At 36.6% G+C, this 26,192-nt stretch overlaps 2 protein-coding genes and 1 long non-coding RNA gene across 9 annotated transcripts in view; 1 reads left to right on the top strand and 2 right to left on the bottom strand.

Annotated features, from left to right (window-relative positions):
* The window catches only part of Trpc1 (transient receptor potential cation channel subfamily C member 1), a 93,743-nt gene extending 80,221 nt beyond the window's left edge, over nt 1–13,522 (bottom strand). For 2 of the 4 annotated variants that reach the window (XM_063249123.1, XM_023560160.2), the window contains exon 1: nt 12,850–13,042. In XM_063249123.1, the coding sequence (XP_063105193.1) occupies nt 12,850–12,882 (33 nt within the window). In that variant the 5' untranslated portion in view covers nt 12,883–13,042. Of the gene's footprint in view, nt 1–3,365; nt 3,521–12,849 lie in introns of all 4 variants that reach the window. The other 2 variants (XM_005006721.4, XM_003476758.5) reach the window with 2 other exon arrangements.
* Nucleotides 13,523–13,847: 325 nt separating this feature from the next.
* On the top strand, nt 13,848–26,123 carry LOC134476108 (uncharacterized). 2 transcript variants are annotated; one of them, XR_010047596.1, is made up of 3 exons: nt 13,848–14,145; nt 20,949–21,156; nt 24,263–26,123. It is a non-coding gene; the product is annotated as an uncharacterized LOC134476108 (long non-coding RNA). The 2 variants fall into 2 exon arrangements; XR_010047595.1 differs by having other exon boundaries at nt 20,949–26,123.
* Pls1 (plastin 1) overlaps nt 16,345–26,192 on the bottom strand; it is a 113,083-nt gene continuing 103,235 nt past the window's right edge. For all 3 annotated transcript variants that reach the window (XM_003476756.5, XM_013159910.3, XM_013159911.3), the window contains exons 15-16: nt 18,440–18,564; nt 16,345–18,107 (exon numbers count right to left, since the gene is read on the bottom strand). In XM_003476756.5, the coding sequence (XP_003476804.1) occupies nt 17,972–18,107; nt 18,440–18,564 (261 nt within the window). In that variant the 3' untranslated portion in view covers nt 16,345–17,971. The remainder of the gene's footprint in view (nt 18,108–18,439; nt 18,565–26,192) is intronic.

The following is a 26,192-nucleotide window of genomic DNA, read 5'->3' as shown; positions in this document are numbered from 1 at the left end:
AATTTCACTAAAACCTGTCATTTCTTCCTTTATAGTATCTCCCATATCTGCCTTTTTATCTTATAGCCATGATGTGAGTTCAGGCCTTAACATCTTCATATGTGGATTACTATGAAAACTGCTCATATGGGCGATAGTCTTCCCTACTTTTCTAATCTATACTACATTCAGCTGCTAGATTTATCTTTCTAAATAGGTGACACATATCACATCTTTTCTCAAAACTTATTTAATGATACCTCACTATTATATGAAACCCAAATTCTTCAGCCTAGCATTCAAGGCCATTTTCATCAGTTTTTATTTTTCCTTTTAATTTCCATTTACTCTCCAGCCCAAATACTTTGTTCAAAAAGCTATCAAGACTAAAAATAAAGAACAAAATAAAGATAGATAATAGGAAGTAGGAAGATAGAATTCTCAAAGGGGAAGGAGATCAAAAGATGGTGGGAGAGGGAAAGAAGGAAAGGGATAAAGGATGAAGAAAAGGAATCAGGATATGCCGTATAACAGCTTCCCACAAGGAACATAAGCATTATGCATTGCACATATATGCTAATAAACTAGAACTTTAAAAAAACTTAAAAAGCACAAATACCAAAAAAGCCTATCAATTAGTATCTCAAGAATATACAGTACACTAGACATGGTGGTGCATGCCTACATTCTTAGCACTTGGGAGACTGAGGCAGGTGGATGGCTGAGAGTTCTTGGCCAACTTAGGCTACATAGTTCAATGTCAGCCTGAACTACATAGCAGTCTGTCTCAAGCCCCCACACACACATATAAACACACACTGCACCTGTTTTTGTCTATATCCTTCATGCTGTTGTGAGTTTAAGTGAATATATTTAGAATTGTTGACACACTATAGTACTATATAAGTGTCAGCAATATTTCAACGCTAACCTCAGCTGACACTCTTCTAATGAAACCTTTCCCAATAGATCCAACCCTCTTAATCTTCTATTATTTATCTTAATCTTCTCTATATTTCTAAAATATTCATATTGAACAATGGGAGTTTAAGTATAAAATAGAGTTTCTCAGTAGTGGTACTACTGACATTTCAGGCCAGATATTTTTTTAAATTGTGATAATCCTATATGTTATAGGGAGTTGGGCAGCATCCCTGGCCTCTACCCAATAGATACCAGTAGTAACATGCCTCCAAACTGTAAAATCAGAAATGTCTCCAGACATCGTCAAATGTCTGTTGGTGAGGACAAAATAGTTCGATTGAAAAACACTGATGTAACACAAGATAAAATACAAGAAAGTACTTTAAAACTGTAAAGCAATATACAAGGGTCAAGCATTATTACTACCCAGAACTTACCAAATATATTTTTTATTATTCAACTGATTTATCACTCATTGCACTTTAATTTTCTAAATCATTTAAAATCCTTTAGTAAAGAACTCGTATCTTCCCTAATCATTTCCACAATCTTATACTCAACTAAAGTCCCTGGATATTGACTAATAGAATAAAACACAGGTAGCCTGAACAGGATACATTGAACTGGAAAGAGTATGGGATTTGCAGTCACAAAATAAAAATCATAGCTTTGCCTTTACAAATTTTAAAACATTGGGCAAATCATTAAAGTCTATGAGCCTCAGTTTCCTGATCTACAAAAGAACATCTACATAGGTTGACAGTGATGTTCAAATGCAATCAAGAATGTGAAAAAAATCATGAATGCTGCAGATTATATACACATAACCATATATATAAAAACACAGTTATAATACCATAATAATTCTTCTATCCAGAATCATTAGGGACTGAATTTCTTTATAAACTTTTTTCTAAATAACTGAAGCTTATGCGTTTAAGTGTTTAACATTAAAATGTGGGCCATTTGATGGAAATCTACTTTCAGAGTACTATATATTCTTCTTCTAAACTAATAGGAAATGAATACAATTTAACTTTCACTTACTGATTCTAACCCATTATTATAAATTTTGATTACCATTGTAATTCATAACTCCTTCCGAGATTATCAGATAGGAAATGCTGTTGACCTCTTTACTAAATAGTCTCCAAGATATTCTGTCTCATTTTGTTGTGCTGCAGCTCTATTGCCCCTTCCACTGCCCTTCTAATTGTGTCTGGATTAAGAAATTAAGTTTGTTAAAATGGAATCTAAAATGAAAAACAAAAAACAAACTTTGAAGGTGGGTTCTCAAAGTAGTTCTACAACTAAACTTAATTTGGAAACTTCAACACAGCTATCCTGGTTGCTCAGAGGTATGTTTCACTTACTTTATGGTTCTCAGTTTTGTCTGGATAGCTGATCTTGTTTAGTTTAACAACTTCTTTTCTTATTCTAAAAATATATATTTGACATAGTGCTATATAATAGAGATGTACGCAGAACTACCTACTTATATTCAGAAAGCCTCCGATGAGTGCTTCTTGGTATCACTCAAAAAATGTGCCCAGTAAGACAAAAAGAAGTTGGGCGTGGTGGCACATATCTATAATCCCAGTGCTCAGGAGGCTGAGGCAAAAAAGATTGCTGTGAGTTCAAGCCCAGCCTAGGCTAAATAGTGAGTTCAAGGCCAGTCTGAACACATACTGAGACCTTATCTCAAAAAAAAAAAAAGAAAGAAAGAAAGAAAAGAAAAGCTAGAATTCATTGCTAAGTCCTAACATAAATCCAACCAAAAAAGGAGAGGAAAATAGTATTATTATTAAATGTCCTTCCAAATCTTTAGACTGAATTCTTTGGAGATATATATGCATATCCGCTTTTCTATCTGAACTGATATAAAACAAAACACAAAGACTCATCTTTTCCAGTTTAAAAAAACCCACTTGGGCCAAGGGTTTAGTTCAGCGGCCTAAGTGCCTGGCCTGGCAAGTGTGAGACTATGAGTTTCATCCCCCATACAAAAAAAAAAAAACCCACTCATCTTTAGACATAAATATTAAATTCCAAATGAAAAGAAAAATGTAATAAATCTTACCAGAAAACCAAAGTCAAACTGAAAATTATTTGTAGGTCAGGAGCATTTTGTTTGTATGCCCGTAAATAACATGAAAAAAATTTGTCCCCAGACACTTCCAAAACACCTGTACCATTTTTAGGTATATAATATAAATAGTGACAATATAGGTAATAAAATAAAGGAACTACTTCTACCAGATGTAGAGAAAGATGATGAAAGGAAAAGGTAAATCAAAACATCACACTAAAATGGTTTGTATTTTAAGTTTCTTAGTGGCCCAAATAAGTGAAGGAAAGAGAAAGGAAGAAAATAAAAAGAAAGTAAGCTGAAAGAAAAGATGAAAACATGACATATCTAACATTTCTTAGATGCTACTAGATAAAATTTTCTAGCCTTGTACCTGACAACCGTAGTCCAAAAGAAGCTGAAGTATATCCAAGTTTTCGTTTTCAATAGTTATGGTAATGGCATTTCTCCCAAGCACATCTACGCAATTTATGTTCAAGTCACCTGAACTGTTTTCCTCCAAAATCTTTTTAACCATATAATAGTCACCTAAATAACAATATACAAACATAATTTAACATTCAAGACATATTAAAAGTGACTATAAAGAAAAATTTAGCTAGTTGATTTAAAACTAAAAACAGCTAAACTTACTTTTGTGCATGGAAATGTACATAGAAAATACAAACATTTCCTGAATAAGAACTTGTAACTTGATAAAATAATATATGCATTGGCAGCAAATATATGTAAAAAGCAAGCAGAAAAATTTTATTATGCAATATGAAATAAAAGTTATTAGTCTAAAATTCCTAAATGGATTATAAGGAGAAAAACACATAGATGATATGTGAATATAAGAATGCTCCCAGATGCAAACTGGAACCTAGAAAAATAAGAACGTAAAAGGAGTTTTATACCTCAAATATACACACACATTTATTTTTATATAATGCTAAAACTACAAATAAAGGCTATTATAAAGGAGAAAGCATACTTTTCTAAAAGAGAAAGCATACTTTTGAGAAGCAGTGGAAATATGAATATGCTGGTGGGTATGTACAGTAGGAGGGAAAGTTTCCTGGAAATTCTCTCCGCACCATCTTCCTAATGTACACACACACACTCTCTCTCTTTCTCTCTCTCACTAATGAAGCTGTTTAAAGTAAATGACCAGGGAACATTTAGATCGCAAAACCCTAAGGCAGACTAGAATTAATGCTTGACTTTGGAGGAGCAGGCAGATTATCTTCTGCCTGATTATAGCCCACAAAAGAGTTATCTTATGTGGGAAAATCAGAATAATTATTTTCACCAAGATCACATTAAATTGTCTAGTGAGACGGTACAGAAGGGGGAATAAATTAAAAGAAAAGAGAAGGAAAGCAAGGGAGATGTTTGTTTCATTTTACTTTTTAAACATAAAATGAATAAATCTAATAGTGTCTTAAAATTATAGTCATTTCTTAGAAGACTATGAATAAGAAACAGGAAAAGAAAAATCAGTGAAAACCAGAGGAAAAATAAATTACTGATTTCATGACACAGAATGAGAAAATACTAAAATTCGAATGAAAGAATAAGATATCAATTTTTGTTAAAATATAAATTTATTATTTTTAATCTATAACCTTACAGTCCCTACACATTCTGAAAGTTGAATAGTCATTTTCATTTCAATTTATTTCCTTAATTCCCTCAAAAAGAGAACTAGTCACAAAAAAGAAATACTTTCTCTACAGCACAACTAATTAATATTTAGACATTAATGGCAAAACTTAGCAAATGCTTCACAAAATGGTACCTGGACAGTAGTAGCCAAATAGACCATTAAAATGTATCATAATTACCAGAAATAACATTTAAAACCTTATTTCAGACAAATCTATTTTAGTACCTTAGTAGTGAGAGAATTGTACCTATAAAAACTCAGCTATATTTCTTTGTTATGTTGTATCTGGGTGAGGGTTAATTTCTCAGTTATCCTGCTTGGGGCTCATTAGACTTTCTAAGGACTTCTGTCCTTCATTAATTCAGTAATATTTTCAGCCATTATCTCTCCAAATACTGCTTCATTCCCAAAGTTCGTATTTACAAGTCATTTAGCACAATGTATTGTATTTTAAAAGACTAGGGTTGTCTAAACTTTTAGGATGAGTATATATATAAAAAGTCAAGAAAATTGAAATAGTAAGAAGCTGGTTATACAGAAAAAGTTACACTTCAAAATGTTGGTATATGCCAGACTGATAAACTTTATATTTTCATTTAATACTAAAGTTGCTTTTAGAGTTACACATATCTTTTGTCTTTACAAATATAACATATAATCCAGGTGTGGCAGTGCATGCCTCTAACTCCAGCATTCAGAAGATAACAGCAAGGCTGTGTTTTGGGAGTGAGGGGTGGGGATAGGGATAAGCCAGGATATAGCTCAGCAGCATAAGCACCTGCCTGGCAAGTGCAAGATCCTGAGTTCAATTTCTGATACCAAAAAAAAAAAAAAAACCCAACATATATATGCAGAGAAGAAATACAACACAATCTGTTTACTTTTTTGGCTACATGGATTGGTTTTTTGGTGAATGAAAAAGAAACTTTCAATTCCACAGGCAGTATGCCAATTCAAGAAGTCATCTCTGTTCCCTCTGCAACATATTCCCCATATGCATCTACTTGTTCTCATATATACTGCTACCTCTCAGCCAAGTCACCACTGTCTCTCCTAAACAATGAAGTAAACTCTCAGCTTGTATGACTGCTAAAAAAAAATTCCCCACTTGATCAAACTCTATAGGGTCTCCTCCAGGCTCTCCTCTCACTAGCCCTCGCTGTTAGCCTACAGACTTGTACAAAACATAGTAACCAACAACTCAAGGATGCCTCACTAAGCTGATCTTGCAGTGCCTGCCTGAGAAAACTGATGGCCACCAAAAGAATTGACTGTTTCAGCCAAACCCTGAGTACAGGGGCCCTGTTTCCCAGCCTCATTGAGAGGGTAGAAGTCTAACTTTGATGAAGTGTCAGTTAGCAAACCAAGATTGGTTTAACATAAACCAATACCCACTTCCCAGTTTTTGTAATTTTTCACTGCCCTGATCCTACTGAACTCCATTTACCCCCTTGTGTATTCATGCTCCCTTTAAAAGGTCCAGCCAGGCCGGGGATATAGCTCAGTGCCACAGTGCCCTCTGGCAAGCATGAGGCCCTGAGTTTGATTTCTGGTACCCTTCCCCCAAAAAAAGACACAGAAACGGAGGAATTTAGCCAGCACTCAGGAAGCTGAAGCAGGAGGATCACTGTGAGTTCAAGATCAGCCTGGGCTACAAAGTGAGTTCAAGGCCAACCAAACTGCATAATAAGACCCTGTCTCAAAAAAGACAACAAATAAATAAAAGGTCCAGTCACATCTGTACAAACTGAACTTGAAAAACAGGCCGGATAGTAAATATACTAGGCTTTTGGGCTGGAACAACTATTCAACTTAACCCCTTTAGCCCAAAAGTAGCTATGTACAATTCATATGTAGACAAGTATGGATGTTTCAATAAAACCTTGCTAACTGACACCGATGTTTTAATTTTATAGAATTTTAATGTTATGAAATAGTATTCCGCTTTTAATTAAACAGTTTTAACCATTTGAAAAGTAAAATATAAAAAAAGTCTTGATTCACAGGCCTTATAATTTTTTTTTTTTTTTTTTTACTTAGGTCTACCTCTTCAAATCTTTTTTTTTAGTTTTTGGTACCAGGGATCACAAGCCTGTGCTTGCCAGGCAGGCACTTATGCTGCTGAGCTAAAACCCCAGCCCTTCAAATTATTTCTTACCCTGACTTCAGAATGACCTTTTTAAATCCAAAGTGTATCAAGTTTACATGTTTTTCTGTCACATTTAAAAGCCAACATATTTCACTTGGGGCCTCCAAAGTCCTATAGGACCTGAACCTTGCTACCACTCAAAACTGCCCTGTACCATTCTCCTGCTCACATACTAAGGTCATCCGAGACCAATGTTTTTCACTCCGTAGGCTATACAACCCATTAGCAGTCATGAAATCAAACAGTGAGTGCCAATCTGCAATTTAAAAAACTGAAATAGTGCATAAAATGCCAGAGTAATTCAATTATTTGGCAAGAAATATCCCACCTATAGCCAAACATGGTGGCATATGCCTGTCATCTCAACATGTGGGAGTGGAGGCTGAGGCAGGAGGAGATCACTGTGAATTCAAGGCCATTGTGGGCTACAAAGTGAGTTCAAGGCCAGCCCGAACTGCACAGTTAAACCCTGTCTCAAAAAGAAAAAGAAAGAAAAGAAAAGAAAGCAAGCAAGCAAAAAAAAAAAAAAGAAAGAAAGAAAGAAAGAAATATCCCACCTGTGATAAACCCTTAAGAAATACAATGGAGAGCCAGGTGTGGTGGGATACACCTGTAATCCTAGCACTCAGAAGGCTAAAGCAAAAAGATCACTGTGAGTTCAAGACCAGCCTGGACTACAGTAAGTCCCTGTCTCAAAAAACTAAAACAAACAAAAAACAGAAAACCCCCCAAAACCAAGAAATACAATGGAGAAATGTTACAGTATTAAGAACATGTGATTTCATCTTTACTTAGCATCTCATTTGAATTTCTGGCATACTATGGTGAATCTCCCCATTAATAGGAACACTGATGTTGATCAGTTTTAATTTCATGCTAACAAAACTTAAACTTAGTTACAAAGTGTTGGAGGAATCTGACATAAAAAACTACAAACTGAGTACAGCAATTACATTAATCTAATTGAAATGTTTCCATCATGCTTCTTTTTTGTCATGCTTAAAACAGACTTTATTAAAAGGAAACACTGTTTTTTTTTTTGTTTTGTTTTGTTTTGTCTTTTTCCTTTTTATCTGTACTGAGGATCGAACCCACGACTGCCTGCTTGCAAGCAGGTGCTTATGCCGCTGAGCTAAATCCCCAGCCAAAAGGAAACACTGTTGCATCCAAAGAAATTCTACTGGATCTCACACTGATATGGTGCTTGAATTCTTTTAGTCCTGATCGCTCATTTGGGCTTTTAAAAGTCACTAGTTAGTAATCACTTAGTTATCACTTCTTACTGGGAACTTTTGAACTTCTCATTACCTATTAAACTACTAATCCTAGAGCTTAAACTTCTCAGTATGACTAAATTTGATGGAGTCAGCTGGCAATAAAATATTTATAGTAAAAGGAATTACTGCTAGGCTGTAACAATACCTATAAAATCAAATGTTAATCTTTAACATCCTTCAGCCTTGTAATATACAAGGTATGCGGGTTTGGTTTGGGACTTTTTTTTTTTTTTCCTCTTAATTGACCAACTAGAGATTGCTGTGTGCTTGGAACAGCCCATCTTCTAAATGACATATACTATATACCATTTAAATTAAATAGAATATTTGCTTCTTCCCTCTGATAGATCTATTGTACACAAACATACTTTTCTTTCTTCTAAATTATCTATACTATTCCTTCTTTCATAGCACAAGAAAACATCTTCATTACAGGGGGGAAAAACAATGAACTAAAAGGGATGCAGTTCTTAATATTTATTAATAAAGTATTTTTCCAGTGCTATAGCACAAGGACTTCATATTCTGACAACATATAAAAGAATAGCAAAATAAAATTTAAAAACACACTTATGAGATTGCTACAAAGAAATGACTATATTATAGAACAGTGAAGCAGCTCAATGATTTGGGCATTCTGGTGCATTCGTATAATTCAGAGACAGAGGAGTCACTCTGGGGTAGGGCTACACAGTAAGTTCAAGGCAGCTTAGACTGTATAGCAAGATCTTGTCTCAAAAAAAAAAGTATTAAATTGTGTTATAAATTATCTATCCAGAAAGATTCCAGTACTTAACAGTCTGTTTTGCTTTTTGTTAAAATAACTATGAGCCACTTCCTAAGGCAGTGTCTCTCAATTAGTACATTCTACAACTTTGGTGACTTAAAAAGCTTTCCTGGATGAAGTACGGAAGTGATAAGCCTAATGACAATATGTGAAATGATTTTAGAGTGATGTTTACCATGCCTGCTTTACTTTCTCCTTTCTGAAAAGTATTCTTTCTTCATGGTGCATACCTCTTTCCATTAGGTGCCACATGTCAACATAAAACTCAGCAATACCCAATACACTGCATTTTCTCTTCCAACTCGCCCCAACCCTCCTCTTTAATCTCTCTTCAAAAATCTCTTCTCAAATAGCTAACTCAAAAAATTTCCATCAAATATATTAAGTTAATAAAACAGCAGCTTATCCTTAGCCCAAAGGTACAAATAGCTTATGCAGGAACTCTATCATCAAAGGATCCTTTCTTATAATGCAGATCTCACAAAGGTGACAGGAAATAAAATACACTGAGAACAGGCAGAAAGGTGTAATTGTGCCTTTTGCGCTCTTCCTCTGCTCCCATGCTGTAATGTCAAGATGGAACCACTGATTCAACGACAAATTAAATCTCCCAGAAAAATTCTCTATGAAGACTTGGCAGGCACAGAATCCTTTCATATCTCTTTTCTCCTGCACAAGAACTAATTACTGATCATCAGCAAATTAAAGGGTTTATGTTCATAAATATATGTTAAAAGCTACCACCCACTCAATGGTTACTTTACATGAGGAAAATTAAAATGAATCATACCTAGTTTAGGTACTTAAGTAAGCATTATTTACCCATTCTTCAGTCAGCAAGGGATAGATACTACAGGTTCCTACAGATAAAAAGGGTTCACTGCCACACTCTCAATGAGGGAGGAAATAGTATGAGTGGTCAAAACTGTTATATAATATTTTTTACATATATATAATATATTATATATATATATATATATATATATATATATATGTAGTCAGTTACTGTTTCAGTTAGTCTTTACCTCTGAATCAGAGGTCCATGTCTAAAAAAATGAGCATATTTTGAGCATTTCATTTAGGGGATACAGATTTAATTTTACATCTCTGGAACAGACACTTTCAATTACTTACTTTCTAAATTTTATACAAATTTATGTAAACTTTATATAATTTATACAAAGTGTTACCTTTGAGATAAGCCTGATGCTGAATGAAGATGGGCAACTGCCATTATTTAGTGGCTCCTATACTACTTCTATGTGCAACTGCATAGGTATACTGAGCTCCTTTACATAAAAATCAAGCTATTAAGAACTAAAATTATGGGGCTGGGGGTTTAGCTCAGCGGCATAAGCACCTGCCTTGCAAGCAGGCAGTCATGAGTTCGATCCCCGGTAAAAAGAAAAAAGAAAAAGGGGGAAAAAAAAAAGAACTAAAATTATTTTCTACTTTTTTGTTTATTCTTTCATCTGTACACACTTTTCCAAGTGCCACCATTCACTAACAAATAACCATCTCTTCACGATTTTTGTTTTAGGAATTCCTAGGTTCCATGTTATAAACATTTTACACATGTAAAGTTACACTCTTAAGTGATAAGGTTGGTTTGTATGGTTCTCTTCAAGAACAGCACCATGCTTGCCTTTTATTTTTACTGAATATATTTTAACATAAAGAATTCAAGATCAGGGGCTGGGGATTTAGCTCAGTGGCATAAGCACCTGCCTTGTAAGCAGGTGGTTGTGAGTTCTTTCCCTGGTACCGATTTAAAAAGGAAGAAGAAGAAAGAAGAAGAATTATTCAAGATTTATAAAACAATCACACAAAGAAAGTTTAATTTCCAATTAGTAAATCCAAAAGTAGATACATCTTTTCTGACACAAATGATTTTCATTCATTCAACTATAAACAGATAGATATAACATAGATATAGGCAAACAGAGAGACAGATACACTCACAGATCTGGCTCACAGACATACATTAAACGACACTGTTAAAGCAGGCACACTCTATTCCAATAGCTGTTTTAATAAATGCTGCTTTTTGTCTGATGAAAATTCCAACATAGGGGCTGTGGATTTAGCTCAGCAGCATAAGCACCTGCCTTGCAAGCTCGTGGTCATTAAGTTTGATCCCTGGTACCGATTTTAAAAAAAAAGATTCCAACATAATGAGAGAAGTTACTATTTCAGAAAAATTTTCACTTTTAGACTGGATTTCAGCAACAAGAAAAAATGTTTAACAATATTAGTGCATATGAATATGTAAGCAAAAATATATTCCTCTAACTCAAATTTGTATGTGTACCAAAAACATGTGTGAGAAATAAACCATTATTCCAAATTTAACCAAAGAATTGTTTCAATATAGAAATACCTGTTTTATCTCTCATTTTGGGAAACTTCATATGCAGGGATAAGGCATGCATATTTAGTTTCTACCTCACCTCAATCTGTCCAAGGATTCTGATGTTATAACATGGGAAACTAACATTATATATCAAGCTGTTTCAAATGTTACTATGACTAGGCTATAAAACTGTCATCATAAAAAAAACTGCCATCAGTTAAAATTCTCACTGGAAATATGTCATGCAATAATCTTAAATATATACACCATGTAAATACCATAGCTACACCAGTTATATTTCATTATGCCCTGTCCTTAAGTTTAATAAAAATATCAAATTCTCCACATGAGCTAGGGTAGCAATGACCACTAATTCCAATATAAGACAATCTTCTCCCTTCCCAACTCAGAAATTTTGAGGGAAAAGAACTCAGGGTATGCCAGCAATATTAATTAATATTATATAATCTATAGATCGTAATTTTTATAGTATTGTTTCTTTATGTTTTCAAAAGTATTTAAAGTTGTATCTTTGGTAGACTTACATGTTTTCAGATTATTTACTACCAACTATTATGAGAACATAAAAGTGGCTTATCAAGCATAAGTGAACCTTTTCATGTTAATGTGCTTTCATAAAACTGTACAAATATAATCCTACTGCAAATGTAGTAAGAAAAATTACTACCATTTACTTAAAAGCACACAGGCAAACCAAGGAAAAAACCTTTTGTAATGTCAGTTGTCCTTTGGATATACGTAGGTTTTGGATGTCTACGTTGTTTTAACAGACTTTTCTTAAGTAAGCACTGTCACTGTATAGCAAGCTGCACAAATTCAGAAAGAGGGAATTCTGAGTTTTTTTTCCCCCTGTGGTAAGTAAAAGCAGTCTGAGGGCAATCTCCTATTTCTTTTATTATGTACATCACTTGAAAGCCTGCTTACGGCGAGGACTTTTAATACAGCCATAAAAATGATGAATTTGTAGATTCAGAAAAAGGAAAACACACTAAATCCACTGCATCTATTTTCCCCCTGTAATTATCTTTCACTGTCTTTATCCTCTAAAGGCGGCTCCGGAGTAGTTTCTAATAAAAACCACGAACAAGGATGTTCTTTTTAAGTTTGGAGTAAGTTTTGGGAACTGAGGCAGAATTTGTCCAGTTCTGTTCTTATTTCATGTTTCTTTACCTAGGATACATATGCAAACGTAACGCAATAAAAGAAGAAAGATTCTGTTTAAAACAACAACAGCAGCAGCAGCAGTAACATAAGTCAGTGCCCCTAAAGACAGAATCTTAAAGCAAGGTTATGGGATTTTTAGCCGCTCGGTTCTCAAAAGAAGTGAGGGTAGAAAGTGACCAGATCATTCATGTGGTCAGTAGCCAGGGAGGGGCTCAAATTCTGGGGTCTGGGCTCCCACGCCTGCCCCTTCCACACCTGACCCGCAGAAGGGAGGTCACGGCCACGGCGGCTCCCAGGGGCGGCGCGCGCACCAGGTCCACACTCACTAGGCAGAGGCGGCGCTGCAGGACAGACGCGCGGCGGGAGAGGACGCCCGAGCGAGCGCTGCAGGGAGATGACCCGGGGGGCGCGCGCAAGGGGGCGTCCAGAGGCGGGGAAAGGGGCCTGACTCTCACCCTTGTCGCACGCCAGCAAGAAAAGCTTCTCATTGAGGGTGTTCTCCTCCTTCACCTCCCGCACATCCTTCAGCGCCATCACTTCGTTCGGTGACGAAGAGGAGGATGGGGAGGAAGGCAGGGAGGAGGAGGAGACGCCCGAGAGGTCAGTGCTCGGGTACAGGGCCGCCATCATCGCGGCCCATGAAGGGGGCAGGCCAGGAGACGGGGGCTGAGCCCTCATGGGCCCGGACCCCGACCCCAACCGCGCCCCAGGGCTGGAAAAGGGGTGAGTCGTTCCTACAGCCGCCTCCGCGTGCGGCCCGTTGGCCCCGCAGGGCGTCGTCTCCCCTCGGAGCCAGCACTCGCCCTCCACTGATAGACCCAAGCTGGTGGCAGCGCATGCGCGGCCCCGGGGCCAGCGCCCCCTCCCCAGCCGGCGGCGTCCGGGCCAGACTGGTCCGCGCCCGTCCGGGGACGACAGAGTGGAGCGCGCCAGGGCGGCAGCCGAGTGCGGGGCCGTGCCACGAGCAGCAAAGGCCGCGCAGGAGGCGGCTGGGCCGGGGAGGAGGGCGAGGTCGATGGGAGAGGAGCTCAGTGACGCGCTCTGCGCTCTGACTCCAGGGCTGTCCCAGTTGCGCCCAGAGGAGACAGATGTTCGCGGCTCTCTCCTCACGTCATCCTCATCTCCACTGTAGCGACGACACCGGGGCGGAGCCTACAGCCAGGGCGGGCTCTGTGGGCGGGGCCCTCCGCGGGGCGGGCTCGAGGGACGCCCCGCCCTGCTCCTGGCAGCAAGCTGCAACTGCTAGGCTTCGCGCAGCGGAATGAAGCTGAGATCCCCGGCCCCGTCGCTCTCCACACCCAGGTTGCGGGTTTGAAGTAATTTCTCCGCCGTCTTGCTGCACATTTAGCAAATATACAGCGGTATGCTAACTGAGCCTCTGACGACTTAACGTTTTATGGAAACTGCATGTGGCAGTGTACTTCATTCTGGTGCACACCGCTCACAGCAGAGGAGAGAGCTCCGCAACGCTGCCAGACTTGAGGGTTTGTCTGTAAGTACACTGGGCTGGTTACCCTCATTTCCAAAAGTCATATTTTGTTAGTGTTTGTTTGCGATCTGAAATTGACTTATTCCTGAATTATTCACTTAATTTTCCTGATGTCACATTTACTTGTGTATATTTCACAGGTGTTGACATGTAACCATGGGATAAGCACATTTTTAAGGACCTACTCATCACCTTCCCTCATTTATTGCATCTGATTTTAACAATTGCATCGGTTATTTAGCCTATTGATGAATGAAGCTCAGTAAGTGTCACTTCTTTGAATCGTGTATTTTCAGTCAAACCTTTATGTAAAGCAGAATTATATTGTTTTCCATCTTTAAAAGTTAGGAGGAAAAATGGAAATTACATCAGAAAAGTTCTTACTTCCCACAAATCCACTATAGAAAAAGAACCTGAATTTTGCCTTTGAGACTTTAAATTTGCTGGGAGTGATGGCACACTCTGTAATCCCAGTACTTAGGAGGCTGAAGCAGGCGTGTCTCAGCGAGTTCAAGCCCAGCCTGGGCTACATAATGAGTTTAGGCCAGCCTGAATTACATAGCAAGGCCGAGTCTCAAAAAAAAAAAAAAAAAAAAAAAAAAAAAGCCTTGGATTTTTAAGGCAATATATAATTTACTCAGAGTAATCCCATTCAGGGTGATTTGTTCAATTCCTATCCCTACCAACAGTTTAACTCCCAAATATAACTTTGTCTAATTATTCAAAGTCCTCTTTCAAGCTTTTAAAAAAAAGGCATTAGCAGTTGCCAAGACTGCTTACCTTTCCAAATATTTTGTTTCCTTGACAATGGTTGGTTATTTATTGAATCTTTTTATTTTTTTCTGCCTTCTATACAAATGTCCCGAATGTGTAATGTTTGTTTTCATTTTGTTTGGTTTCTTTTGGTACTGGAAATCGAACTGAAGACCTTGAGCTTGCCAGGCAGGCATGGCACAGCTAAGCTATATCCCCAGCCCTCCGATTGTAATGTTTACTAAGTTCCAAATTTGTGTATTTGATGGCATGTCAGGATTTCTCATTGTAAATTTGCAGCCAGTGAATACAGAGGTGCATATTTATGTGTACATGCTAATACACTTTGTAGTTCAGCAAAATGTCTATAGTCAGCAGCGGAACAACTCTAACTCTGCCCATTATTGGAGATTCAGATGACTCAGACAGTGATAGATAGATGCATCCATACATACATATATTGATCCAATACTAGACTTCCTGGAAAGACAGACAGATACTATATAGAGACAGACATTGTTTTGCCTTTTACACTGAAGATTTTTCAACTATCTGGGCTTAGATTATACTTTCTTCAGAGGATTCTCATGGAGGCTGGATTAATTTTTAAGAGTTGAGGGAATTCCAGCCCACTTAATAGATAATCCTAGAAGATACTTCAAAGTATTTTTGAACTGTATTTGCTTTAAAGTAAGCCAGTGTTATAATTTCACTCTATTCTTCAAAAAGTTTTCGAGTCATCGCAGATGCAGAATATCGTCCTCTTGCCTCTCTAGTGAACTTTATCTAGCAGAGATTGACATGCTGTTTAGTTTACTCTGCATATGTGATATGAAGACCAATGATACAGAGACCAATGGTAGTATTATGAACAACAGTATGTTAGATTCAGAAGTAGTTCATTACTCAAACTAATCCAAATCACGGATACTAAAAGAGAAGAGCAGTTACAACTCCAGTCAGAGAAGCGATAAAATACAGACTGAGATCTAGTCTTACAAGTAGGTTAGACCTGGCTACATTTTCAGACTCTCCTTTTCCTCAGGTCACATTTACCTGTTTCTTTTATATAACGCCTCCAAACCTCTTCCTGAATCTTGGCAGTTGTTTCTGTCTGCTAAACACTGATGGTCCATATAAAACATCTTTACAGAAACTTTCCCTAACCACCCAAATTAATTTCCACCTCAGTTCCCAAGTCAGTTACTATCACTTTTCTCTGCTTTAATTCTCCTATTGCAGTATCATTAAAACTCCTGTTTGATTATCGGTTCTCTCTCTTCACTAGGATATAAGATTGAGAGACTTTGTCTGTATTTTTCTCAGCTGTATCTCTAGTGTCTATTATAGTCACTGGATCACAGTAGACAATAAATTTATGTTAGTGAGTTGGATGATTCAGTCAGGTTATTTCAATACAAACTAAATTTGTAGTATGCACACAGTTGGTCTTTAATAAAATTCTTAATATATGAAGATAAAAAACTATCCTTATCACCAAATAAATGATCTAATAGAAGTTTTGTTTTATTCTGTTTCCTTTTTTTTTTTGGTACGGAGAATCGAACTCAGGGCCTTGTGCCAGGCAGGCACAGTGCCACTGAGCTACATCCTTGGAATTCTTCTGCTTTCATTTCTGAGGAATAAGGTTAGAACAGGTTAATTTTTAAGACTGTATCTTTCTTTAAATGAAATACTGACACATTGGTACATACAGAGCGTTTTTTATTAAATATACTTTGTGAGAAAAACCAACACCCTAAAGTGCCAAATTTCATGTAAATCAGATAGTAAATCCAATGATGGAAAAGAAAACTAAAGAAGGAAGCATGATTTAAATAATTTCATAAAAGGACAAACTTTCATCTTCATATAAGGAAACAATCATCAAAATATAAAAGAGAAAGCAAGCTCTTTTGTAGAAGAATATATATTTCAAAATTCCACCTGTTGGTCACTTCACTTTAAAAATCTGAATCTAAATGCATTGAGTACTCTCTGACTATGTTTTAATCAATAGTATAAGGAGAATTTAGACTATTGATTCACACTGAGGTCAAGTGATAGCATTTTTGTGGCATAAAAGTATTACTGGCATTAACAGTGAAAGACAGATGAAATGCTTTTCTGGATTCAATTGTGAGCAGCAAAATTGGTCTGTTAAAAATTCAGAAAAAAAAAGATGTCATACTTTAGTAGTTCCTAAGAACACAAGCATTAAACAAACATTGCCAGTTCACAGGCAACTATAAAAGAAAAATATGAAATTACTGTATGTGACTACCAGCTAAGTTGCTTTTTACTAAAGATATTCAATGGGCATTGTAACATATATATAGTGTATATAGTTTTCATTATAGACCTAAACTAGCAAGTGTAATAATAGAAAGCTAACAGAAAAATGTCACCATGATTTGGGATGTTCCAGCCAGTGTTTGGCTACAAGTATCTGGAAGGAGTCAATTGAAAAATAACTATCAGCACATTCATAATGAATACTTGTGAAATCTTCATGAATCAGATATCCAAAAACTGAAAAGTGTTACCACACATTTTAGGGCCACAATAAATAAAAGTTTGGCTGACTGACCAATTAAACATTTAAGAAAACCTGGGTAACTCAGGTGTAACACATACACACACACACACACTCTTCTCTGATATCTTATCAACACACAGTATATGCTATATATCATAAGTAAAGCTGTATTGCCAAAGTAGGATATGTAAATTAGCAATGCAGTTAAAATTAAGTTTTAAGTAAAAAGTTCTTGCTACTTATATAAGACAGTGAACTTTGATGTCCATTCAAGAATTAGTTCTCATATATAAAAGAGTTTAATGTTAATGAACAATACTTGTCACTTTAAGATTTGAGATAGTACAGAATTTACAGAAAGTTTTAGACCACATATACAGTTTGAGGGAGAAAACAAAAGGATTAGACTTTGAAAACAATTCTGACAAAAATTAACACACCAAAAAATAATCAAAACATATTTTATAGCAAAACCTGCAAAATGTTTTTGTATTGCTCATTTTTGAACCATGAAAAAGAATGAATTATTTTTTAATAAGACTTCAGGGAACAAAATAATTTAATCATGAAATATCATCTTGATAATGAACATATTCTATTATCCAGCATTGATTAGTAAATTTAACTATGTTGCCCCCAAAAGTTGACAAATTCTAATATGAACAAGATATTAAATTAAGGAATATATAACTGTTTTGAGCATACAAATATTCTGATTTTATACCCACTACATTTCAGAATTCTGTAAACTGTGAGGCATTCAGTGTGTTTCATGTGGCAGATCACACTAGTTTCATTATTTTATTCTATTCAATCCTTTTCCCATTAAGCATGCAAACACTGTCATAACCATCTTTGGTTTTACTTCTACAAGATCATCAGGTAATGCGTATATCCGGGCACCAATCTTCCGAGCAACTGAAATGGCGTATCTTGAAAAGACAAGAAAAATATCTTGGTATTTGTCAGCTACTATGTTTTCATTTAACACACTATTACAAAAGAATAAATATTTTTGAAACTAACTTTACAAAAAAGTTAAGGTTATAATATTTTGTTTTGTTTTGTCTTGAACTCCCAGTGAGCCTCCTGCCTCAGCCTTCCAAGTGCTGGGATTACAGGCTTACATCATCAAGCCCAGTAGGATTATGATTTCTAAATCATATTCCCCTGTAAGTTGTAACTAAAAATGTGAAACTTTTCCTTTAAGGATTTGAGAGAATTAAAAAGCCACTATGTTATAATGTAAACAGCAGGGGCTTACTTAGCATTGTTCAGTTTGTCTTCATCAGAAAGGTTTTCTCTCTTGATCATTTCTTGACGAACTGCATTTGGTACAATGGCATCTATTAAATCTAGGACAGGTAAACTTGTGCTAATAGATTTATCCTAGAAATAAAGAATAAACATTTGTGAACATTCGCTTTAATTTTCATGAATATCAGCATCTTCTGGTTATAGTTGTTTAACTGAAGGTAATCTATCAATTTTCTTTATGCCTAATTTTAAACTTTTCTGCAATCAGCACATATAATGAACCACTTAAAATATACTTTCCCTTCAGTCTATACAAATAATAGTGTAGAGAATGTCACTATACCTCGGTAAGGTTTGTTGACATGACAGTTCTTAAGTATGCTAACTATAGTATTCATTCTGTAAAAAACAACTTTTGGGCCCGGGGATTTAGCTCAGCAGGAATAAGTGCCTGGTATGAGGTCATGAGTTTAATCCCAGTACCAAAAAAAAAAAAAAATCTTTTGAAAAGGAACAGGAAATAAATTATTTTACAGATCATGATAATACTATGTTTCTTAGACCATAAATTCCTAAGCCTTCAACTAATATTTTTCAGAAAGAAAAAGGGATCTAACATTTACAAAGGCATTGTTTAATATTTTTAAAATCCTAAAGTTCTACTAACAAGAGAATTACAATTCCCGTTTAAAGATGAACATAAAATTCAGAAAGCTCCAGCAACTTCTTTAACATAACCAGTAAGCATAGAACAAGCATATAGCACTTTGACGCTAATGCTCCTTTTATAAAGTTACCTCCAAAGTAACTAAATTCTAGTGGATACAATGCTGTCATTAACCAAAATCCTGACCTGTATAAACTTTCCTACTCACCACTAACAAATTATTCTTTCTTGGATTGAATAATGGTCACTCACTCTTTACTGCAGTCTCTACTCTAATAGAACCCATATTTTTGTTGTGTACCTATACCTTTCTCTTATGAACATGTGCTCCAAGGAATGCTGACCCCATTCAAAACTCCAGGAGTGAACCTGAGCCTAGGCTGTGTGGTTTCAATGAAGGCAGGGTGATAGATTTACTCTTTTTATGTACAAAACACACAGTACACAAATAGATATAATAGGTATATCTCTTCATTAAAATTTCATTGGGAAATGGCAATTTAGAAAAATCGTCTCCTTAAAGGATCAATAATGAAAAAAATTGAAAACACTAGTATTTGCTTAATAAAGTAATACTATGCGATTATCACAATGGTTTTAATTTGGGGCTAATTTAGCCTCTAGAAAGCAAGCAACCGCTCCACCTAGATGCAAGTGAGAGGATATAACCTGTCAGCAGCTATCCTATAACCAACAGAAGAACCAGCTCTTAGAGTGTGGTTGGCATGTTAGATGTTTGCAAAGCAGAGATGGGGAAAAAACTTAAGACCTGAATGACACTGTTCAGGTCCACTGCTATTGGTACAACCTGGCCTGAAATCTACTCCACCTCTGGATTTCTCTTACTGTAGCCAGTACCCTCCCCTTTTTGGTCTAAACCACTTTACACTGGCTTTCTGTTTCTTGAAGCGAAAAGCACCCTTTCCTAATCTCAGAAATGGTAATCTAACACAATCCTTGGGAATATTAAGATAATACAGATAAAAGTATCTAGTACAGTCCCTAGCTAAATGTGGATTCTAATGTTGGACAAAATAATTTGCAGCCATATGAAGAATAATAGGTTATGATTTGTGAGCCATGTAGTTTTACAAAGTTTTATGTATTTTTTTTCTTGGTACCAGGGATTGAACTCATGACCTCACTCTTACAAGGCAAATGCTTGAGCTACTAAGCTAAATCCCTGGCCCCAAAGTTTTATATTTTTAATAGGAATGTTTATATTCAAATTTAGAGGAGGTAGAGATAGAAAGCAAAAATAGGGCTGTTAGATCTACCTGATGCCTGTAATCTGGATCTAACTTTGGTTCATCTGTATTTCTGAAAACCCTTCATACCTGTTTCTCATTATATAGTCTGAAAACCACTTACTTACATGAAAATCACTTGGGGTACATATTAAAAGTGCAAGCTTCAGGCTGAGGGTTTAGCTTAGCAACACAAGTGCCTACCTGGGAAGTGCAAGGTTGTCAGCTGGATCCCCGGTACCAAAAAATAAAAGTGCAAGTTTCAGACTTGAGATGTGTGGCTCAGTGCCAGAGCCAGGGCACTGCCTGGTTTGTGCATTACATCCACAGTAGCACCATACACAAAAAAAGTGTAAAGTTAGCCCCTCTCTCAAATTAGTAAATCAGGCTGTCTATGGATGAGGCTGAGAATGTACATTTTAATAAACTTTCTAGATGACTCTACACTTATACTTTCTAAAACTGAACTTACTTTAAAATAAATTCAAATTTCTATAGTCTTACCTTTCACGTATTTCTAATATGATGATTCAGGAACATGATTTAATTGTGGCATATTCTAATTATTTGCTGTCATGGTTTATGTTTGTGTCATCCCCCAGGCCTCATGAGTTTGCATTGTGTATTTGTGATTGCTTCATTGTCTAGTGCTTGGATTGATGGTGTCAGTGCTCCACCCACCTAGGGGTGGAGCCAGGATGTGATGTAATGGCAGGAAGAAGGTATGTCTTTCTCTTTGCCGGTTCCTGTTTTGCTGTTTGCAGCCGCCATGAATTGCAGCCCAGCCATGCCTACCTGTCTTGGAGCCAAGTAAGTGTGGACTGAAACCTCCAAAAACTGTAAGAAATAAACCTTTCCTTTCCCAACTTGGGCTTCAGATATTTTGTCTCAGCAACAAGTAAAAAGTAACTAAGACATTTGCATATTTGTGTCATTTTAAATACTTTTTTACTTAGGTTTAGTAAACAATTTTTTCTGCCTACTTTCTTAGGAATCTCCTTAGGGAAAGCTTTTACTACTTCAATTTTAAAATTTAACCCTCCAAAAGATTATATCAGATCCTTTCTTATTTCCAAGAAAACAGGTTTATCTTCCAACTTCTCTGATTTGTATATTATCAGTGAGATATTTTATCCTTAGCTTGATATATAAATACATTTGCATCATATATCCTTTTACTTTAACTATGTTAGTTGTAAATTGTCAGTGAAAACAATTTCTAGGATCTTAAAGAGAATAAGCCTAGAACTTAGCTTGACTTTCAAGATAAAGGATTTTTTTTCATAATTTGATAAATATTACTCTTAAAGCATTCCATCCACTGTTCTTCCTGTCATTTTTAAAAATAAAAATGGAAAAACAGTGGTGTGGCCACCAGAGTTCCTAAAAGGCTTAACAGGAACACCGCCATATATGAAGCCCGGTATCTACTGGCAGTGCCAACAGTGTAGTAAATCCCATTTGTTGAGCCCTTTTTAAAATGCTTAACATTTAACCTGAGCATGGTGGCACATGCCTGTAATTGCAATACTTGGGAGGGTGAGGCAGGAGGATTGCTGTGAGTTTGAGGCCAATCTGGACTACAAAGTGAGTTCAAGGTCAACCTGAACTGCATAGTGAAACCCTGACTCAAAAACAAGGGTGGGGGTACTTAAGATTTATTAAAACTTGCTTAGTCTGACAATCTTACTAAGATAAGTATTATTAACATCTCCATTATTTTAGATATGATAAAACTAAAACAGAGAAAATAATAACTTGCCCAACATCACACAGGTATTAAATGCTGAACAAGACTTAGTTTTGTTCATCAACAGATGTAGCCAGCTACTAGTTTAAGCTGCTGAAGGTTTTTTAATATGCTCCCATATCCCCCTTAGCTGATCTTGTATATGATTCTACTGACACCCTATATTGTGATTCTTTTTTTTTCTTATTTGTCTCTGTCATGGTTTACATCTGTGGTCCCAGGCCTCATGCATTTGCATTATTCATTTGTGATTGGTTCATTGTCTAGCTCTTAAATTGATGGTGTCAGTGCTACACCCACATAGGGGTGGAGCCAGCATACAGTGTAATGGCAGGAAGAAGGTGTGTCTCTCTCCTGGGGTTCTGCCTTGGTATTTGCAGGCACCATGAATTGCAGCTCCACCATGCCACCCTGCCTTAGAGCCAACTGAGTAGGGACTAAAACCTCCAAAAAGTGTAAGAAATAAACCTTTCCTTTCCCAACGTTGGGAATCAGCTATTTTGTCTCAGCAACAAGTAAAAAATAACTAAGACAAAATTTGGTACCGAGAGTAGGGTCATTTGCTGTGACTCTACCTGACCATATTTTTCAAGAGGCTTTAAAAATGGCTTGTGGGCAGAGTTTAAAAGGTTCAGACATGTCCTCTGGATGCATACAATTGAAGCAGCTTAGGCTGTTTTATAAAGGAGATTCTGGTCAGAGTTCAGGAGACTAAAAGGCTGATAAAAAGCCTGATGGTAAAGACCAGGCTTGGGAGATTTCTGCTGGAAAGAAGAACTGCATTGGTTGTTGGACTCCCCATGATGTGTGTTATGGCTTGGCAGAAAGTTTCTCTGCATCTTTCTCATGCCCAGAGACTTTGCCTGAGACTGAGACTAAGGGCAATGGACTGATTATTCTGGCAAAGAAAATTACAAGGCAGTCAAATGTTGAGGCTGTGGCAAGGCTATTGTTGGGGGCTTTTAGCCAGCTTTATATTGCAAATCAAGAGCAAAGAGCCAAGCAAGATCATTTACAATGCTGTGAATTTGGCCAGAAGGAAAACTCCAGTAAAGCTATGGAATGTAAAGACAGAGTTGAGATTTTGATTGCTAAGGAAGAACAGAGAGACAAAAAAGATGGCCATGGGGCATTCCAGGAAACAGCAGCCTCAAAACTGCAAAAGTAAAAAAATTTGCTCAAAGGAAAAAGCTGCAGAGCACTATGCTCCAGAATGGCAATGGAGGCCACATGAGGTTCCAAAATGGCAACAACATAGAGAAGCTTTTCTTCACCATCAGGTTCATAGAGCCCAGCAATCCAGGCAATTTAGCCCTAAAGCCAAGAGAGAAAAAAGCCTGGCTGCTGCTCTAGCTGACAGCAAACCTTGGCGGCATCCACATGGCACTGATTTTAGGTGCAAGAAAAATGCACAAGTTCTGAGGGTAAGATGGCTTCCACCTCGATTGCAAAGGGTCTGGGAGGCTAAACAGTGGGCCCCTCAGAGGGCAATTTATAAAGAAGTAAGGGTAAAGCCAAAGATACAGTGGAGACCCTAAAAGTTTTAAAAAGCCAAAAACATAGTTAATCCAAAAGAAGTTGCAAAAAGTGAGCAGAGAGGGTTTAAGAAAAAAGCAGCAATCGCTAAAATCCCTGAAAGTGCCATGGGGGTAAAATCACCCAAGCCTTTTAGTGCTTATAACCAGACTGCTTCAAATGCTAAACATAAAACTCTAAGACTTAATATTTGCCCTGTTGGATGTTGGACTTGCTTTGTTTCCAATGCTTTATATTCCCCTGTTTGTAACTTTTGGAATGATAATGTTTATCTTGTGCCTTTACATTTCAGAAATGTTTAACCTTGTTAAATTTGTACAGGGGGTTATAGTTAAGAGTTTGCCATAGATCTTAGAGGAGACTTGGGACTTGGACTTTTCAACAATGCTAAAACTGTGGCAACTCTTAGAGATGGACTAAATGTCTTTTGTATAAAAGATGTACATGAGTCCTGGGGGCCAGGGGTGAAATGTCATAGTTTATGTCTGTGATCCCCAGGCATCATGCATTTGCATTATGCATTTGTGATTGGTTCACTGTCTAGTCTTAAATTGATGGTGTCAGTACTATACCCACATAGGAGTGGAGCCAGCATTCAGTGTAATGACAGAAGTCTCTCTCTTTTGCCAGTTTCTGCCTTGCTGTTTATAGCCACCATGAACTGTGGCCCCGCCATGCCACCCTGCCTTGGAGCCAACTAAATATAGACTAAAACCTCCAAAAATTGTAAAAAATAAACTTTTCCTTTCCCAACTTTAGGCATCAGGTATTTTGTCTCAGCAATGAATAAAAAATAACTAAGACAGTCTCCTTCCCTGAACAGTGAGCTCTTTGAGGCCACACTATAACTACAGTAACTAGCAAGACACCTGTCACAGGGAAAGCTTTGACAATTTCAGGATTGATTGAGCAGTATGTCATATAGCTAAGCCAAAAGTGAAACCCATGGCCATGCAATTTCAAAGCGTGGCTTCTAATCTATAGGTAGATAGAGATGGACATGAAAACCAGCTGTTCTGCTTAAGAGTTATGACAACAGGTGAGTTATTTGACTTCTCTAATGTTTACCTTTCTGAGAGAAATAATGTGTAAAATGCTTAGTTCAGTAATGTATAGGACCCAGAAAAGTTAATTTTGATCCTTATTGTTTGCTAATGTATTGCCTCCCTGTCTTCTTGGTGAGGGAAAATTACTTTGCAACTAAAAAGGTTAAATTTTTCTTTCCTGAAATGTCTAGTAATAGCACTGCCTTGATTATGTTTAATATGTTCTAACTAGTATCAATTATTTTAACATTTAGGCAATGCCTTCTATGGCTGGGTTTTTCTCATTAAAAAAATTTTTTTTTTAAAGAATCTTCACTAAACAACACTTTCTGGGTGTTTCTGCTTCCTGTGTTTTAAGTAAAACAATGCTCTCAAGTCTTCTGTTCTCTTTAAGTATTTCCCTTAAAGTTTGTGTGCTCCCATTTTTCCATATTCTTTTTTATTCAGCTCATCTCCAAATCAGTATTCCCAGCTATGTCTCCTTTCATCTAACTGCCATCTCCTAAATCTTACCTCAATCTCAATATGCTTGAGTTTGAATTCATCCCCTTTTCCAGAAAACCATGGCACTTCTTGATATCTCCATTTCTGTTAGTGTTAGCATCTGTTTTTCCAAATTAACCAAGCCAAAACAAGAATTCTGTCTCGTCTCTTTTCCCCCAGCTTCTCTACATCAAAAAGCCAATTCCTATCTGTTAATATACAAAAGCTCATAGATATCCATTCTTAACTTTCCAAGTGCCTACCCTCAACTCCATTCAGAACTCTCATGTTATATCTTTAGTTCAGCCTTGGATTCTTACGTACTCTTCTTGCATTTACACCATCCTGCCTCCAACCTATCCTGCTTATCATACATAAATTAGTATTCCTAAAAGAAAAAACCTTTTCATTACTCCTTTTACTCAATATTCTTACTCACAATTGAATTATTGTACAATCTTGACTTAGTCTGTATTTTGCACAGCATTTGTTAAAAACCATCCTTTGGGGATTTAGCTCAGAAGCATAAGTGCCTGCCTTGCAAGTGCACTGTCGTGAGTTCGATCCCCAGTAACAAAAAAAAAAAAAAAAAAAACCATCCTCTGTATCCAAAGTACTTTTCCTAACCTAAGACTTTATTTTATTCAGCATGGACCTTCTAGCTTATTATACCATTTTCCTGACCAATTCACATTGTTCCTCCATTTGATGTTCAAAATCAACTTTCTCCAACCACTCTATGACTAATGAGTGGGAAATGATCAATTAGACTTTACCCATGATAATAATGGTAGTATTACTTGGATCTTAAGTTCCAGGTAATAGCGTTACTTTCTCAATTATACAACTTTTAATTTTCAAATAAATGATGAACAATGAAGGCCAGATTAAATTATTATACTTTATTACCTAGAAAAACTACTTAATAGTAAGAGCTCAATAAATATTAATTGATTCCTAAATGGTTTTTGTTGTTTCATTTTACTTTTATTTTTGATAAGTTAATATGTAAATGCATATAATTTTCATAA

This window comes from Cavia porcellus, unplaced genomic scaffold (assembly GCF_034190915.1).
Source record: "Cavia porcellus strain 051 isolate PalLab524CR breed Dunkin Hartley unplaced genomic scaffold, mCavPor4.1 scaffold_5, whole genome shotgun sequence".
Classification (NCBI taxonomy): Eukaryota; Metazoa; Chordata; class Mammalia; order Rodentia; family Caviidae; genus Cavia; species Cavia porcellus.
This window is presented reverse-complemented; position numbering and strand designations above follow the sequence as displayed.